At 37.7% G+C, this 19,014-nt stretch overlaps 1 protein-coding gene across 4 annotated transcripts in view; it reads right to left on the bottom strand.

The window, feature by feature from the left end:
- GAB1 (GRB2 associated binding protein 1) overlaps window positions 1-19,014 on the bottom strand; it is a 125,643-nt gene that overhangs the window by 16,215 nt on the left and 90,414 nt on the right. For 2 of the 4 annotated variants that reach the window (XM_073017652.1, XM_073017653.1), the window contains exons 3-7: window positions 12,691-12,916; window positions 12,223-12,303; window positions 7,917-8,518; window positions 6,619-6,704; window positions 6,124-6,427 (exon numbers count right to left, since the gene is read on the bottom strand). In XM_073017652.1, coding sequence (XP_072873753.1) covers window positions 6,124-6,427; window positions 6,619-6,704; window positions 7,917-8,518; window positions 12,223-12,303; window positions 12,691-12,916 — 1,299 coding nt within the window. The remainder of the gene's footprint in view (window positions 1-6,123; window positions 6,428-6,618; window positions 6,705-7,916; window positions 8,519-12,222; window positions 12,304-12,690; window positions 12,917-19,014) is intronic. The other 2 variants (XM_007999879.3, XM_007999882.3) reach the window with 1 other exon arrangement.

Raw genomic sequence — 19,014 nt, 5'->3', positions numbered from 1 at the left:
GGTGTTTAATCTGATCAATCTCACATACACACAAAAGACATTTTTGCTTGTCTTTTTTTTTTTTGAGATGGAGTCTTGCTCTGTTGCCCAGGCTGGAGTGCAGTAGCACGATCTCAGCTCACTACAACCTCCAACTCCTAGGTTCAAACAATTCTCATGCCTTAGCCTCCCGAGTAGCTGGGATTACAGGCACGTGCCACCATGCCTGGATTTTTTTTTGTATTTTTACTAGAGACAGGTTTCACCAGTGTTGGTCAGGCTGGTCTCAAACTCCCGACCTCAGGTGATCTGCCCACCTTGGTCTCCCCAAAGGCTGGGATTACAGGCTGAGCCACTGTGCCCAGTCATTTTTGCTTGTCATTTAAATGGAAAAAGGGAAGAACTAAATTCTAAGGGTATTTCAAGTCGGTCATCTCAAATACAGTCAAGGCAGTCATGGGAGGTCATATTTCAAATAAACAGATGTGATCTATTAATGTATTATTCTAATAGGTAACTACTTACATAAATTCCACACAAAGTAGACATTCTATTTTCTGTATTATTACAGGCTTTACAAAGCCTAAACTTTTTTTAAGCCTAAATTTTTTACTCTTCCAAAAGTTTTGCACATTATTCTCCTACTTCCAGTAAGCATCTCCAAAATCAAGAAAGAGTAAAAGTAATTCACATTATCATTTGTTAATTCCAGAAAGTAATCAAGGCAGAGAAGTGAAAAATTGTTATATGTTTTAATGGTCTCATGGTATAAAGAGAAATGTAATAATGATAATTATACTTTGAAGTCAAGAGAATATTGAGAGAAAGAAACCTCATGTTAAGGCTATGCCGTAAAAATGCGCTCCATAGTTATTTCCTTTAAATGGTAACAAATCTAACCCAAAGCTTGACTTAAGAGTTAAACTTTAATACCTGTTTATCAAAATCTAGTTACATGTACTGGTATTACTCATACATTCTCCAAACACTGATTATTGTATACATGTAGTTTTTAAAAAGCATGTTAATGATCAAGTAGACTTTACTCCTAAGGTGCAAAGTGGTTCAACATATACAAATCAATAAATGTGATTCACCATGTAAACAATTAAAAACAAAAAACATATGATCATCTCAATATACACGGTAAAAGCTTTCAATAAAATCCAACATCTCTTTCTGATAAAAACCCTCAAGAAACTAGACATTATGACCAAGTCTTCAAAAGCAATTGCAACAAACCAGAAATTGACAAGTGGGACCTAATTAAACTAAAGAGTTTTTGCACAGCAAAAGAGACTATCAACAGAGTAACCAGACAACCTACAGAATGGGAGAAAATATGCACAAACTATGCATCTGACAAAGGGGTAATATCCAGAAGCTACAAAAAACTCAACAAGCAAAAAACAAGTAATCCCATTAAAATATGGATGAAAGACATGAACTGACAAATCTAGAAATGAGACATACAAATGGCCAACAAATATATTAAAAAAATACTCCATCACTGATCATCAGAGAAATGCAAATCAAAACTACGAGAGACCATCTCACACTAGTCAAAACAGCTGTTACTAAAAAGTCAAAAAACAACAGATGCTCAGGAGGCTGTGGAGAAAAGGGAATGCTTATATATACTGTTGGTGGGAATGTAAATTAGTTCAGCCACTGTGGAAGGCAGTTTGGAGGCTTCTCAAAGAACTAGAACAGAACTACCATAAAACCCAGCAATCCCATTACTGGGTATACATCCAAAAGAATACAAATCTTTCTACCAAAAAGACACATGCACTCGCATGTTCACTGTAGCAGTGTTTACAATAGCAAAGACATGGAATCAACCTAGGTGCCCATCAACAGTGGACTGGATAAAGAAAATGTGGTACATATACACCATGGAATACTACACAGCCATAAAAAGAATGAAATCATGTCCTTTGCAGCAACATGGATGCAGGTGGAGGCCATTATACTAAGCAAATAAACGCAGGACCAGAAAACCAAATATCACATGTTCTCACTTATAAGTGAGAGCTAAACATGGACATAAAGATGGCAACAACAGACACTGGGTACTACCAGAGAGGGGAAGGAGGCAGGGGGAAAGGGTTGAAAAACTAACAACTGGGTGCTATGTTCAGTTCCTGAGTGACAGGATCATTCATACCCTAAATCTCAGCATCACATAATATACACAGGTAACAAACCTGCGCATGCACCCCCCTGAAACTAAAATTAAAATTGCAATACAAAAGAATAAAAATTTTAAAAAGTGCATGTTAATTTTTAGAAACTTCAGAAACTTTAAAGGATCTCTTGAAAAAATGTTTACAGCAAATCCATCACTGTGCCAAAAGAGTCACCCAGGGAAGCTCTCAGGATTAGTCTTCTGTATGCTCCCCACACAGTATTAAGGATCTAAGCCTGAAGGTACTTTAACCAAACTGGTGTATAAAAACACCATACAAAACCTTGCACTGGCTTAAAAAAAAGTCAGTACAGCAATTAATGTTCAGACTGTTGCAGAAAGGAGTGAATGGACAAGGCCAAACATAACAATACAAAGACATCACGTGGGGCTCACACAGCTGCTGCATCATGCTAGACAGGGGCTAGACAGAGATAAGGGGCCTTAGATAAGTTTAGCGATTAACTATAGTAGATTTATGTCATGACATAAAGAGAAGTTACAACAGATAGATAAATTTCCCAAACTTTACAAAATCCCCTTTCCATCAGAAATATAAAATTTTCAATTGAAGAGGTCAAAATATAATTTGTCCTGTATTTCCAGTGACTCATCTGCTTTCCCAATATTTAATACAGTACACGTAAAATACGCTTCTATTAATATGGACAACATGTAGCTCAAAACAAACACTACAGTGACAGAAACAGTATGATGAAAATATCACTATCATGAATTGGGTGATAGGCGAAGGGTCTAAGATAATTATGTTTAAGTGTTCAGAACATCTATGTATTTCTGCAGCTTCAATTACTCAGAAGTATTTGAAAAGTTCATCTGTATGCAAACTACAGCAGCTGACATCTATAATTGGGGATATAAAGAAGACCAGAATGTTACTGGTTTCTTATAGATCCTTCCAAAGACAATCTCAAAAACCAGACATACAGGGTAATGAACTAGTTATATGGAGCTCTGAAACTAATCAAGCCATATTTGATAGAATTAGATTTGCTTATTATGAGTTTTACATAAGAGATACTGAAATAGATTAAGTCATTTATCTGACGTCATGAAATTTGAAATTAAAATAGATTCACCTGATGCTATGAATACTGAGAAAAATTATAGCACCAAACGAGACATTATTTTCGTTTAAGTGTTTGTGGGTAAACTGCTTTGAGATCTGAATTTGGATTTTAAAATGTGTTTTTCTTGAAGTTATAGCTTTGTAAAGTGAGTTTATGAAGTCATAACTTTGTAAAGTGAGTTTACCAAGTTTGCCTTGTAATGTTAAATACATTCTCAAGCCTCCTCTCCTGTATCATAACTATTTAAAAAGTAGAATAGTACTAAAGAAAAGCAAATTTTTTTGAATACTATGACTTTAGGAACCTCTTTACTATTTTGCTGAGTCTATTCTTGATTCTAGCAAAAATTATATGGGTATTTCAATCTGGGTGCTCTTTTTTAGTTCATTTTGTATCTAAGCAATATGCTAAATAAATAATGTGGCCAATGAACTCACGATAGTCTCTGATCAGTTCAGTTAAATTTTAAAAGAATGAACACAATCTCCAGAAATAACTAAGAACCTAACTTTGTTCTGTTCTATTAAGTTCCTTTACCTTAAAGAACTAGTGCGGTTAGTCTCCAGTGTACTAGAATAATAGTACTTTCACTAAATCTATAGGGATGTATAATTATAAAATATGCAGTATACATGATATGTAGTATATATTGTGATATATACATAAAACGTATATCATAATAATGTGGGATACATGAGTGATATCAGACTTAGAGGATACTAAAAGCTAATCATTATGATCTCAGGTCTTTTCTAACTTATAAACAAGGATGTTTCCTGATTTCATATTATGCTTACTATATGGAATCACAACTGGCAAATATACTGGAGTTTTCAAACTGTGTTCTACAGAGCTCAAGGGGAGAAAAGAGCAGCAGAGGAGCAAGGGAGGTAGGATTTAAGAGCTTTGCACCCTCACCCAAATCTTACTCCCCCCACATTTATGAGAGACCTCAAAATATAAAACTGTTAGGTTTGGAGTTGAAAAGTAGAGATCTGCCACTAACATGCACTCGTTACTGGAAAACAAGGAAAGCACCAGTTTAACATTAAAAAAGATATTTCAATATTTCAAAGAGTTCATGACATTTGTATCTCAATCCTTCAGTGATCTGTGTGAACCAATTATAAAGCTATACATGTCCAAACATATTTTTGCAAATGATATGCAAAGAAAATGACCAGTAGTGTCTAAAATAGATTTAGAGACAAAAAAAAAAAAAGAAAAAGAAAAAGAAAAGAAAGCATTATCCAGTAGAAAGTTTCTGAGATCCACATCACAATCACAGCCCTGCTGCCTGGGCAGACTGGGTCGTCGTGGGTGTGACACACATAGACCAATCACATAATCTCTAAGCAATCTAAAGTGAGTAAATAATAAATAAGGCAATGAGAAGCTGATGCAGAAGCTGCAAGGGCACATAAAAAGGAGCTAGGAGGCAGAATTGAGGTCACAGAAGGGGAGCATTGGAGGCCAAAGCTCTTGGAAAGCAGAATCCATTTAAGTAGGGGATACAGAGTAAGAAACAGAAAAGAAAACAGAAAAGAAGGTAAGAATGTGAAAGAGAACAAACCAGATGCAAAGATTTCCTGTAAAACAGAAATGCACAGAGAGAGCAGGACACAGCAACAGTCCCCTGGAATTGCCTCAGTTCCTGATAACCTCTTTGTTGAAGGAAGTTAACCTTCTATTGAAACAAGGAGGTTATCTTTACTTATAAACAAAATCAAATCCTTTTTCTTAAGATACTCTGAGCCTCAGTCTCTTTTCCTCACAACCAGGACTTAATTAGAACTACTATTAATGATCTAAGCCCAGGTTAAGGAGAAACTGACACAAACATTATGCGGTCTTAAAAAGCTACATATAGCACGAGAGTTTTCAAATGTGCTGAAACACCCTTAGGTAAGCCAGATACTGTATCATTCATCACATTTACATTTACACGAATTTACTTGGTTGTCAAGATTAAGCCACACTAACAGCATAGTGCAACAAATCAAATTGTCTGTGTTTTAACCACTTAAACCCCATTTTAAAAACCTGGGTAGATATTACCCAATTTGGCTGAACAGTTTCCTTTACAGATTTCTTAACAAACTATGTTACCTTAGAGCTTAATGTTACTTATGCAGGCCAGCATGGAAAAAAAAAATGATAGACTAGAAGCATTTATTACCCCAGCAAAGGCAAAGTAATTCTTAAGAAGTTGTTACAGGAACAGAATGGAAAGATTATGCAGTCTCACTGTTCTTAAATAATTATGTCAAATACATTAATAATCTTAAGTCTGATTTGATATTATACACTCTAGAGAAGAGGTTACTAAATAGCAGCTGAAGGCCATTATCTAGCTTGCAGAAGTGTTTGGGTTGGCCTGCAATATTTTCTTAAAAATAATTAAATTAGTTGATAGAACTTTAAAAATCGAGAGATAATACATATAAAATCTGAAATCTCTGGTTTCTCCTGAAATACCAGAAGATTTGCCTGAATGGGTGCATCACTTCACAAGTCAACAAAGGATTGTAGCCAAGTAGATTAGTTACTCCCATAGATGGGGCTAGGGCAGTCCAGTTTCTTCTAATTCTCCCCAGTTGTCCACTTACCCTATGAGTATTTTAGCTTGTAACCTCTGCTCTAGGGATAGGAGACTTATAAATATCACCTCACATCAACATGTGATATAGTAACTGTTAATTTATAAATGGCAGTACTGCTTTGCTTAAATAAGTTGATGGCTATGGAACTATGAAATATTTCAGAATTTCTAGTCCAAATTCTGTTTTGGATTTAATGGCAGTTAAAAATAGATCTAACTTGGCACTCCCCAAGCCTTTTACTTTGCCATGCTCTCCTTACCTTTTCTGTCTGGCTTGAGGTTCCTATCCACGGGGGGTGGTTCACAGTCTGCAACAGGAACTGGCCTTCTGGGAGGGGTTTTTGGGCTGGACCTGAAGCCCATATGAGCAGGAGGAGGAACTTGCATTCCAAATGAGGAAAAATCAAATGTTCCTGGAGTCATTGGCACATAATTGGCTTCCTGAATTGGTTCTGTAAAACTGCTGGAATGTTGTCGTGGTGGTGAATTGGGATTCATTGGGACGTAATTTTCATCCAGTTCTTCACTTGAAACACTTCCCACTGTCAACACATTTTTGACTTTCTAAAACACATATATATTTATTTTAATAAACAAAAACTCTTCTCACACATGAAAACACAATTGTAAGTCAAATCCATTCATATGGATCTCAGTGTACTTTTATTTCATGATATCACTTAGTCCCATGGCACTAATTATGAAGATTTAGACAATGAAATACACTTGATGATGCCAAGGTCAATTATACTTACAAAATGGTTATGGAAGCCTTCAAGTGAACTAGATCTATCACTTGGAAATGTCCGTGGAATATCGTAGCAGTCTTGAGAACTAGCATCTAAAATAAAGAACAAACTATCAACATTTCTTCCCATCTTTGCCAGCTCTCAGGGTCACTGGGATGACCTATTCGCTTTCTCTCGTTATACATATGCAGACACACATGCACACACATAGATTTTAAAAAGGATGCTCATAGAATTGTATCTTGAATCGGCATATTAAACCACTAGAAAATGCAGACACTCACTCATATGCTAACCAAAACCAATATCTAATTTTGAGTGTGAGTGAATGTCTAAGTCTGGGATAAGATAGGTTATCTAAAGATGAAGAGAAACACCTCTATTTTCTCACTGTTTGCACCACCTTGGGCCTAACTTACATCTCACTAACTTATAACCAGGTTATACAGTCACTTCAAGAAAGGAGTTAGAAATTGTTATTGAATGGTGAAATAAGTACTGATTTAAGTAGTAATCACAGATACATTAAATATTTATCTTCTTGGAGATAGCTGGGGAAAACTCTACCACAAAATACAGAAATTTTAGCACATAGTATTTAGAATATGTGCATTAAAAACTTTAGCTTTCTATTTTTAGGACTTTGAGAATCTCAGAGAATCACCCAGACTCATTTTCTCTTCTCCTCTCAAGGTCTGTAACTTTTGGTTCAGACTCTAGGAGACAGTATAGGAAAGTATACTCACTAACAATTAGTGAAGTGAGTAGTGATAAGGGGAAAGAAGATTCAGCTCTTTAAATGCAAGTAAAAATCAAAGAGAAAGCAGAATGGCTTGACTAGAACAGAATATCACCTGTCAGACACAACACAAAAACTGCTTATATAGGAAGGAAGGAAATAGAGCCCAACAGATGTAACTTAGAAGTGGCCATAATGGTACACAAATACAGGAAAGGGTATGACTCGGAGAGGCTTTGTGGCTGGTCCATTTCCTGCACTTCTGTCCCAACAGAGGGACTATCCACCCAGGATTATAGAAAGTGGGAGAGAGAAGGGCACACTTCCTGAGGCAGGAAAGCATTACTAAGGCCATACTTCTTCAGGGGTGAGAAACTCCAACTCTCTTTCCCTTCCAGCAGAGCATGAATGCACATATACCCTTCCAGGTAACTGTAGAGCTGAAAAAAAATGGACTGTATTTTGTAGCATAGTATATTTAACTACACTTAAAAAGAACAAATATTCAGAAAAATTGATTTTCTATCATTAACCTCTAATAGAGAAGAAGTCAACTAGAGCTGACCTTTTCGCAATTTGTTTAAATCCACAGTGGAAATGGTATTACTACGTGATGGCGGCATCCCTGCTGTAGGGATACAGTAACTATTGTCAGTGTCTGAGGCGGTGCGTGGGATACTACACGTTTCCACAGGAGATCGGTCATGAGCTGGATGTGGTTTCGGTGGCCGAGGTGGAGGAATATCTGGAATAGTGTCTAGCTTTGATGTCTGTCCCAAGGTTCCTTCTGGAAATGTTCGTGGAATCTGATAAGTATTACCAGGTGTTGGAGGAATGTCATAACTAATAGATACATGCCTCATTTGAGTCTCTACACTCGATGTCCCAGATGGGGTATTAAAAACATAGAGTTCTCCATCTGCTTCAGTACTTGACGGAGACACCTTTGGTAAAACATCATGGGAATAACTCCTGGGCAGGTTATAAAGGCTGGAGTCAACTGAAGCAGATGTGGCACGTGAAGGTGGAGAGTCGTATATCATTTGCTGCTGAAAAAAGCCATTCATTCCATGTTTGCTCTGGGAGGAAGCAGGATTTTTATGAGAAGGGACGTTATCATTGCAGTCTGTTTCAGAAGAGGTGGATTTTGCAGAATCAGCGTGTGTTCTAAATAAAAATTGTTAATGACAGAATAAACAAGGTGAAGACTAAGAATATTTTTTATAAACATATTTATAGCTTAGCAATCAAAAGATAGGGCTTTTCTCATTAGATTTTTTGTGTGATCCATAGGATTTAAAGCACAAATGTTCTTTAGCTTTTATGATTATACACCAGACAACAAAACCGCCACCACAAAACCAACAGAAGCATTCTCTTTAATTCTGTCCTACATCTGCCCACACCCCCAACTCCACCTATTAAATTTGCACATAAAAACACAATCCCTGAAGCACTGGAATTAAACATTACAAAACTCTGGGAAAGGTAAATGATTAATGCATAGACACAAGGAAAAGCATTTCCTCTGAAGAGCATGCAAAAACCTAGTGCTAGTACAGTTTATATAGTTGATCCATTGGTCTTAAACCTCCCCGTGGCAAATTTGTTGTTCTGTAAAATTAAAAGTCTAATGATTACTTGGTATTGAATAAGGTCAATGTGACTTACAAGAAGGTGACATCTAATTGTTTTTCACATATCTTCCTTTCTACTACTTTTCTTTAACATTTAGCCAACATTAAAGAGGACTGAAATACATGATACAGAGTTAACCAACTCCAAACAATAACTCACTTTGAGAAATCTCATTAAAGTACATTTATGTACATTTTCAGTCTCTGCATTTTGAGGTATCACAAAATTTGGGTATATGACAAGATGAAGCTAACAACACAAGCACACTCTCACTTCCTTAATGCTAAACAAGATACCTGAACTACTTCTGCATGTTATCCAAAGTCCTGTAGGAATTTAAACAATATTTCTTTAAATAACTATGATTTTTTTTTTAAGGGCTTACCTTCTCTGACTTCTTAGTAATATCTGGTACTATGCACAGTAAAGTCTCCCCCCTTTACTATCAGAAAACCCACACTGTGCCACATTGTGCTTTTGTTTTCTCCATCTTAAAAACATCTTAAAACTCTCCATTTTAAACCCTTCTCCCTCGCTGATTACTTTCTTGTTTCACTTACTGGCTCCTTCCTGTCTCTCTCCCAGGGAATGGCCAACAGAGATCAGTCCTAACCTTTTACCACACATGCTATTACAGATCATCCTCCTTTTTCAGAACTTCATTTTCTTCTCTGAATGCTGACAACTTCCATCATCTTACCAAATTCCAAGTCCCATGTTCTCAAACTAATATTTCTACTTGGTTACTCCAGTATTACCTTGCTTGTGTGCCTCAAATTGAAATACATTTACTTAAGTTGACTGCTTTTCTGGCTTGCACTGAAAAAAATGACTTTATCCAGATTCCCTAGGCTCAAAACGCAATCAGCTTGATTCCTTCTCTTTGATCTCCAGTCATGCAGGCACCGCGCCCTTCTTCTTAGCCACGTACTTATTATTCCCTTGCTCTATTCCCATTGCCACAATCCCAAGTTCAGGTCCCTGTCCCTGCTGAGATCTATATGACTGAACCCTCCTTAGTGGAATTTCCTCTACTCTCTGCCTCTTTCAATCTATTCATGGGGCCAGACTTCCATAAGATCAATATTTTCAAAACACAGTTGTTATACCACTCATGTATTCAAGAGAAAAACCTAGTAAGGGCCCCTACAGGGTGTGGGAACTATAAGGCCTCACACGAATCCACGCGACACTGAGGCTACTAATAACCTGGCTCCACCTTCTCCATCCTATCCTCTAAGACGCTCTCCTCCTCATTATCTTCCTCCCACCATGCTCACTCACATCTTTCCTTTCCCTCAAGCTATTTTTGCACAAATTACTAATGATTTTCTTCTCTTCTCTCACCAACTAGGTGTAGTTCACATCCTATTCTTCCTGTGAAGCTTTTGTTTTCTCCATCTTAAAAACACTTGCACTGTCCCTTTGTGGAATTTCTAATGTGCCTATGCATATTCTAAAATTTGTACTTCATTTAATTCAAATGCAGAGTTAAGAGAAGCTAGAGGAATTATGAGTAGTAAGTAAAGCTCCTTGCTCTGACTAGCTTACAGTTAGTGAAGAATAAGTAAAAACATCAAGCCGTTTCTAACACTGGGATAAAACAAGATATGAAGGCATAACTGGGATACTATAAAAACCCAGAAAGATATTTAAGCTAACTTGGGAGTTTGAGAGGAATGCTTCCTAGAGGAGCACATTCTAACCAAAGTCTTGCAGAACAAACAAGAGTTTGCAAGGCAACTCTCGTATATTATCTTCATCTCTAAATATTTAATGCTTGCATGTTTTCACTTAACTCTTACTTGTAAACTCCAAAGCTGACTATATCTGAGTAGACTCTATTTTATATAGTTTGTACCTTCATAGCACCTAGCATAATATTGGGCACATAGTGGTTACCTCATAAATATTTGCTATTTAACTCTCACTTTTGCAAAATATAGATAGCAAAATACATCTGGGTGATGATTTTGAGCATAAGTTGTACTGCAAGAAGAAAGCTGTGATACCAGTCAAATTATGAAATACACTATATAAAAATAAAATATAGAACTGTCACTCGGCTGTTGGCTTCTAAAAAGTTGCTACTGAAAAATAATTGTGAACTTTTATAAAATAAAATATTAGTTAGTAGCATAGATAACAAAGTTGCCAGTGTATAATTTTTAAATACTCACAGCAAACAAGCAAAATCAAGTTAGAATTTGATATTAACAAATGTTGATTTATAAATTTTTTTCTGCTCTTACAGGTAAAATCCCATTACAACAAATACATAGAAATCCAGCTTTGGAATGAATGTGAGCTGTTTCCATCATCTCAGGGCATGGTTCAGAGAAACTATTTTGTGAATCTTAACATATTCTACATCAAAATTTTTGAACAAGTACTTTGTCTGATCCTAGTCCAGTAATAATCACTTTCTGCATTAAAAAAAATCTTTTTGTCATAAAATAATGCTTAAAAAATATAATAATCTTGTTTAAAAAAACATTTTTCATGTCTATCAAGAAATATAGTCTCTATCCAGACCCCAGCTGATTAATACATAAATAAAATATACTCAATTGACGGGTATCACTAATTGTCACATAGCTATTAATGGCAGAGACTGGCCTCTCAATCATTTTTCTGCTCCTTTTAAAAACAGTAAAACAACTGCTTCTTGACTCTTTACTGCCTTAACTCTTCCAACTATTCAACGTCAAGGAACAAGGAGGATCCAATTAAAATGCCTTATAGCTTAGAAGAGGAAAGGGGTGTGGGGGCAGGGAAGGAGATGGTAGAGAAACCAAGAATTTGGGACAGGCTTGATGATTCCTTCAGTCAAGTGCTGTACTCCATATACGTCTTTCTACTTAAAAATTTGTAAAGGGAGGCCAAGTGCAGTGGCTCACACCTGCAATCCCAGTGCTTTAGGAGGCTGAGGCGGGAGGAATACTTGAGCCCAGGAGTTTGGGGTTGAGCTATGAGTGTGCCACTGCACTCCAGCCTGGGCAACAGAGCAAGACTTTGTCTCTTTAAAAAAAAAAAAAAAAAAAAGTTAAAAAAAAGGATAAGCTCTGCTTCATTGCTAGATATGAAGACTAAAAGTTTCATAATTTTTTAGGAATATATTTGATCAAATTTCACTAACATCCAATTTGTGTATTCCATGGAATTTGCTATATCGGGATTTTACCTGTATGATTAATTTCTCACACAGATCCAAACCACCACAACACACTCACTGCAATGGAATCGTTTTGCTTTCAAAATCTTCTAGTAGAAGGTATTCCTCTCCTTCTTCAGAAACAAAAGATGACCCTTGGCTGGTTTACAATCACATAAGAAATGGAGCAAGATCACCATTTATAAATCAGTGAAATCTGTTAAGCAAGTAATACTGTGAGTCTGTAACAAAGACTACAAAATAGTAGACAGACTTCCAAAAGAGCCTTGTAGGGAAAACTGCTCTTTGTCAAAGATGGCAGAGATTGTGTCTCTTCAACACAATCTCCTGAATATCAGAAATCAATAGGGGAATGTAAACCTGAAATATAAAGCCTAAACATATGCCTATACAGATGGTTTCTCTCAAGCCTGCAAGTCAAAATTTAAAAAGTTCAAAAGGTAAGAATCTTAATGTGTACACACATACATACATACATACATACGCCTCTGTCTATGTCTCTCTCACACGGGCATGTATAATTTACCTGGTGGGTTCGGGTTTCTTGCTTTGACAGTTGATGAGCAACAGGTAGTCTTGAGGATCCTCCTGAATGCCAAGAGTTTCCAGGTGTGGTGGAACATTGATTAGCTGATATGGAGGAGGTAGAGTGGCAGAGGATGAATCCGCCTGGGTGGATGGTGGTGCTGTATTTATAGCTAAGGGTAAATCAGCTGGTGCTTGTAAGGAGCTGCCAGGTGGCTTCACAGGATCTGCAACACAAAGTTTAACTACTACGTCTATCACAGTCAAAGAATTTTTGGAAAAACAAAGCTACTTTAGAGACAAATTGTTTCAACACACAAAAACAGAATAAATCATGACAATGTCAGCTAAAAAAACACTACCTAAATGGCGACCTTTATACAGCAAGTATTTTTTGTTCTTGTCAAAGAGATCTAAAGAGTAGGACTCTCTCTATATTCCAGCTCCTCTAAAAAAGCCACAGCTAACCTTGCCTTGAACAGTCTTCAGTTTTGAGGCTACGAGAAGGAAGCTGTTCTACAACCTTAGTGGAAGAGAAAGATACTTTAAAACTCCATGATAATAAAGTGCTTCCTGAGCCAACCCAACCTTCCAAGGAGACCCATTTAATAACACGTTTTCTTTTTCTTTTTCTTTTTTCTTTTGAGACGGAGTCTCGCTCTGTCGCCCAGGCTGGAGTGCAGTGGTGCGATCTGGGCTCACTGCAAGCTCCGCCTCCCGGGTTCACGCCATTCTCCTGCCTCAGCCTCCCGAGTAGCTGGGACTACAGGCACCCGCCACCACGCCCAGCTAATTTTTGTATTTTTAGTAAAGGCAGGGTTTCACCGTGTTAGCCAGGATGGTCTCGATCTCCTGACCTCGTGATCCACCCGCCTCGGTCTCCCAACGTGCTGGGATTACAGGCGTGAGCCACCAGGCCCGTGGTCCTGTGAGTACCAGGGTCAGCTCTTTACCCTGTGTTTATTTCGATGATCATTCTTTTCTTTCTACCTCTTAGCAGACTAGAGAGAAATACTTCTAATTCTGGGATGGTGAAAATAAAGTCTATTCATGTTCAAGGAAAGAGCTTCTTTAAGGCATCACCTCTTCCCTCAGCTCATAACTTTATTTGCCATGTAGTGGATTATTGTAGTATTTCCATGAAGAGGCCCAGCAAGTAAAGAAGTAATTTATTATTCCCTTAACTATGTTTTGAGAGAAATACGAAAAGAGCTAAATTGTACAGAATGAAGCAATCTGAATACCAGGTGAAATTCTAGAATAAAATCCCGCTGTAGTTACTGCCATAACCAAGTATATTAAAGGCCCAGAAAAAAAAATGCTCTGTTAGTCTGGTTAGGAATAGAAGGCCATAAATAATCCAGAAAAAGGCAAATGTTCATACATGAATAAATCTGTTCAAATTTATATTGTTATTTATATTATTATTATTGAACAGAAAAAGCTGGGTTGAAACTGAAGCCTCTTCAGTTCCCGTGTGATGGCCTCGTATTCAATCCATGAGGTTGGGGGGCCTGTTAGAAGGACCCCATCTCGCTTTGCTGGAAGTTTATTTTTCTTCTTTTCCTTTTTTGCCCAATAAATTCCGTTCCCCTCAAAGTGTCCTTCAATGTGTTCCTAATCCTTCCAGGTCATGTGACAAAAACCCAGTTTTAGTTGAACTAAGAACAAAATTCTGCATCATTTTTGGTGCCCAAATATGGGGCATGAGAAAGGGTAAGATGCAAACCAAAAAATCTTTTTACCTTTCATTTCTAAGCCTTTTTGTCCTCAGACTTCTGAGGTTAGAGGAAATTACGCCTCCCCACAACTCCTGTCACTCCCAGGGATGGAGAATGTCCGCCTTTTCCTCCTTTTTTTGAGATACACAGTGGTGGCTAAGGCTAAAAGGCCTTTGCGCAGCAGACTGGCCAGCATTCCCCACCAGGTCTCTCTCCTAGTAGACATGAGAGACCTATTTGCATAAGAATGAGAGGTTCTTCCTCAGGCATCTTTTTCTTTTCTCCACCCTGTTAGTAGTTAACACAGCCTTGCATTTAAGCTGTCTTCCTCTTCTCCACCAGGTCAGGAGTTAACTTTAAAGCGAGGCCTTTTTTTTTTTTTTTTTTTTTTGCAGATGTTTTACTAGACCAGGAATAAGGATAACTGTTTATTTCTCTGTAAAGTTTGAATTATGAAAAAGGGTTTGTGAGGTTTGTCTTAAGCTTTAGCCAATCTGGTGTGCTTTGCATGTCTTTCTGTATGGTCAGTAGCAAACTTTGCTGCAGGCCTCCATCTTGGTTTATGTCCTTGGAAGTGTGACCTGTAAACATGTGGCAATGCTTTCTTTAGCCTCTGCCATTTTACAGTGGCAGCCCAGGCTCAATCCTGGCTTAGACAGAGTCCTTTCTGGTTTGATATCTATGTGACTTTTCCTAGTTGTTTATTCTCTTCCTCTCCACGAACTGCCTTGATTTTCCTTTTCTGAGCCTTTAGTAAAGTTTGAAAGCCAGAAATACTGACCATTTGGTGCAGCTAAAGTTGGAGAACAAGGAATTTAAAAGAATTTTCTTAAACAGCACTCAGCTTAATTAAAAATGGATATCCAAATTATAGGTATATTTAAAAGGCCTTTATGTTTTTCTCTTCCTGGATCTTGCTTTGCTGGAAAAGGGTTTTTTCTAGTCACCTGAATTATTTTTCTCCATTTTGCCTTGCTACCCTTAATGCTTGCATGAAAGGGGACAGACCTCTGTTTTCTTCATGAAACCCCAAGAATTAAAAGTGAACAGATCTCTCTCAAAATCTGTTTTTGCCTCCCAGTTATGCCTGTTTATTAGGCCTTAGAAGCTGCATGTTTTCCTAACCCTGTCTCTTTATGGGCTCAACCCAGAGGCAAATCATCCAATTAGGAAGTTGGCAAATGAAAAACTTGTGGTTACTGGGTTTTCTTCTGCCCATCTGTGTAGTTATATATGTGTTGTTATATGTGATGTCTATAAAAAGAGCTCTAATTAATTATAGAGAAGGATAGGTGCTTGGATCAAATATTGAAAGGGAAGATAAAAGCTGTGGTACCTTTTAGTTCACGTGACTTTAATCTTTGAGACATAGAAACAGCCTAAAGACCATTGGTAAAATGCAGATGTCAAAATGTAAATTTTTGCCTGGGGTTAAAGGATTATTTTGAATTTGATAAGATAAAGCTAAAAGTTCAAACAAGTTGTGAAAGGATTGTAAAAATTAATCTTGCAAAACAAATTCCAAGTGTGAACATGTTAACTAAATTCAAAAGGGTATAATATGTTTTTTCTGTAAATTGAGCACTGAAATAAAAGCACAATAAGGTACTCTTAAGGCACTAATCTCTTTGGCAAAAGTTTTAAGGGGTTATAAAAGGTTTCTGCTTTTCCAAAAATTTCTGAGTCATCATTTTGGCAAAATAAATAACTTAAGGTAATCTGGAATTCTATTTCATAATATCAAGTGCTTTAACCCTCTAACATAATTAACAGGCTTCCCAAAATCAAACTTCAGTTTCAAAATTGTCTTTGCTGACACCTGGCTTTTTGGATGCTACAGAGGGCCCCTGGAGCACCCAGAAGAAAGATAAACAGAACTATTTGACATGTTTGGGTACATGGGATTGCCAAAATGATGTTTAATCTTCTTCAGGTTATGTCTTAGGGAACAATATTATAATATGTTCCAAAATTGTATGGGATTTCTAAAATTCTAATGTCTGAGTATATGCTATCAATCACAATTAAGGTTGTTATGTTATTGTAAACCAGAGATAACCAAATTTCTTTTTCAATTGTATTTCTGACTGTAACTACCCTGACATTTCATTACTCACAGACAATTGTCTTGTTTTGATCCTCTTCAAAAGATGGCTTATAATCAGCTACAGAACTTTGACAAGTGCTTTCAAATGTAAGTTTCTGATAACTTGGGAGACTGTGACATTGGAATAAAGGAAAAATGTACAGGACTCATGGAGAGCTGAAATGTTCACGAATACCAAGCAAAACAAGAGTTAACTAAATGGACTGAACTAATAGAAAACTGTAACCTTTTTGACTTTTGCCTGGAACACTGCTGATCCTTGTTTATCAGAGTCCAAGGAAACTTATTTTGAGCTATTCACAGCCTTTAATAATTGAGTAAGGTATAATCCTGTGAACAAAATGTGGAGCATATTTGTCTCTCTGCCTCTCTTCTCCAGAATTTGGAAACTAGTTGTGAGTATTCTTAACTTATGGCACTATGATTGTTTGCATCAGTGCAATAAGAATCCATTTTCTTTTGCAACAGGATGCAATTGGAGAAACTGGTTGTTTTACCAAGGCTTTGACTGGAAGGGTATGCTTCCCTTTAAGGAGTCAAGCTCTACTTGCAGAGCCGAATAAAGCCCCTTGGGAAAATTGGCCTCATAGCTCATCTACACAGTCCTGTACAGGGTTCCTAACCTGTGGTAAGTAGAGAATGTCACTTTCCAACAGGCCCGGGAACCACATGTTCCTGGGATCTCAAGAAGAGTGGAGTTTACCCAACTCACAGGTATTTGAGGGTACAAACTCATGGGTGGACTTGGCTTTATAAAGTCCTGAGATTCCTTGTGGAACTGAGTTCCATCAAAGTCAATCTAAAAGGCCTATGTTAAATTAATTATTCGGGCTGGGCACAATGGCTCACACCTGTAATCCCAGCACTTTGGGAGGCCGAAGAGGGCAGGTCACTTGTGGTCAGGAGTTCAAGACCAACCTGGCCAACATGGTTGAAACCCCATCTCTACTAAAAATACAAAAATTAGCCAGGTGTGGTGGTGCGTGCCTGTAGTACCAGCTACTCAGGAGGCTGAGGTGGGAGAATCACTTGAATCCAGGAGCCGGAGGTTGCAGTGAGCTGAGATCGTGCTACTGCACTCCCATCTGGGCAACAGAGTAAGACTCCATCTCAAAAAAAAAAAAAAAAAAAAAAAAAAAAAAAGTGTGTGTGTGTGTATATATATATATATTTTTTTTATTTTTTGGCTGCACTTTATGCAAATGGGGCCAAGTATAAGACTAAAGTCTATTTTGCAAACAACTCAGTACTATCATGATTTGTTTTTAACAAAAATGAGAACTGGAGAGAAAATGTTTCAAAACTTGTCATACGTTTGTCATTACATTCTAGACTCACTAGTTGTTTTTAAGTTCTTGTCTACATTTTAAACTAATCCTGCTTATTCCTGTGAACCAACCAGCAATCTCTGGCTGCAGCTCAGAAGGAGCTAAGGGGATGGATAATGTAAAAATCTGGATCAATATTCTAGTTCTCAGCAATTATCCTGCAATTCCTGTCAAGTGATGGGAATAAACAGGATGCCCATCGCCCGGAGGTTTCCTTTTTGGGAGAGTAAGACCAGGGGAGCTAACCAAAGCCAGGTCCCATGCACCCAGATCTTAGCAAGCATAACTATAGCCATCAGTTATCTGGGTGTGTCACAAGACATCCTTTTCTCTCTCTTGTTGGAGGAGGACTAAATTCCACAGCTTCACCTTAGCATTCGGCTTATGATAAGGAGTCCACACAACCCCTAAGACACATTTTTGTCTCAAACTCAATTCTAAGCTTTGGATAAAGGCCCTAGGAAATAAAACTAGATCTGAGAGGTCCACAAGCAGACAATAATGGAAGTTAAAAAAAAAAAAAAGGCACAGCTCAGGTGAGCATGACTTATTCCTACCAATTAAGCCAGGCTTCTCCTTTTATGGATAAAGGCTATGCCAATATCCATGGCATAAATGCAGTCTAGGGAATTCAAAGGCTACTGACAGCAGGGGGGATAGGGCATATGTGGGTAAGAGCAGATATTCCCACCCTCTTAGGCCCCCCTGTTAACATAGGTGAAGGCCACTTTGACACCCATGGGTGGTACCCTGTAGAGGTTGTGGGGACTTGGGGATATAACGATGGAAGAAAGAGATGCTTTACTTTCTTTCCCTCACACACCCTGGGTATTCACTAGGAAGAGAAGGGAACTTGGGATGCTTCGCTCCCCTCTTTCTAGATGAGTAGCCATTCACCTTTAGTCTCTACCCCTTTCAAATGCATTCTGAATCTCTAGGACTCCTTTGAAAAAAAAATCATCTTTTTCCTCCTCTGTCCTCCCTTCACTGATAGGTAATTGTGTCTCTGTACTACGGGACCCTCCCCTCTGATGCATCCTCCAACCTGGGAAAAGTTAATTTCCCAAACCTTAAACTAGTTGACTTAGGATTGCGCTTGGGGGAAGGGAACACAGAAGCCTGACATGCTGGAAAAAGGGTAAAAGTTTTTTTTTTTTAACCAGTCGGGC

This window comes from Chlorocebus sabaeus, chromosome 7, assembly GCF_047675955.1.
Source record: "Chlorocebus sabaeus isolate Y175 chromosome 7, mChlSab1.0.hap1, whole genome shotgun sequence".
In the NCBI taxonomy this organism is placed as follows: Eukaryota; Metazoa; Chordata; class Mammalia; order Primates; family Cercopithecidae; genus Chlorocebus; species Chlorocebus sabaeus.
This window is presented reverse-complemented; position numbering and strand designations above follow the sequence as displayed.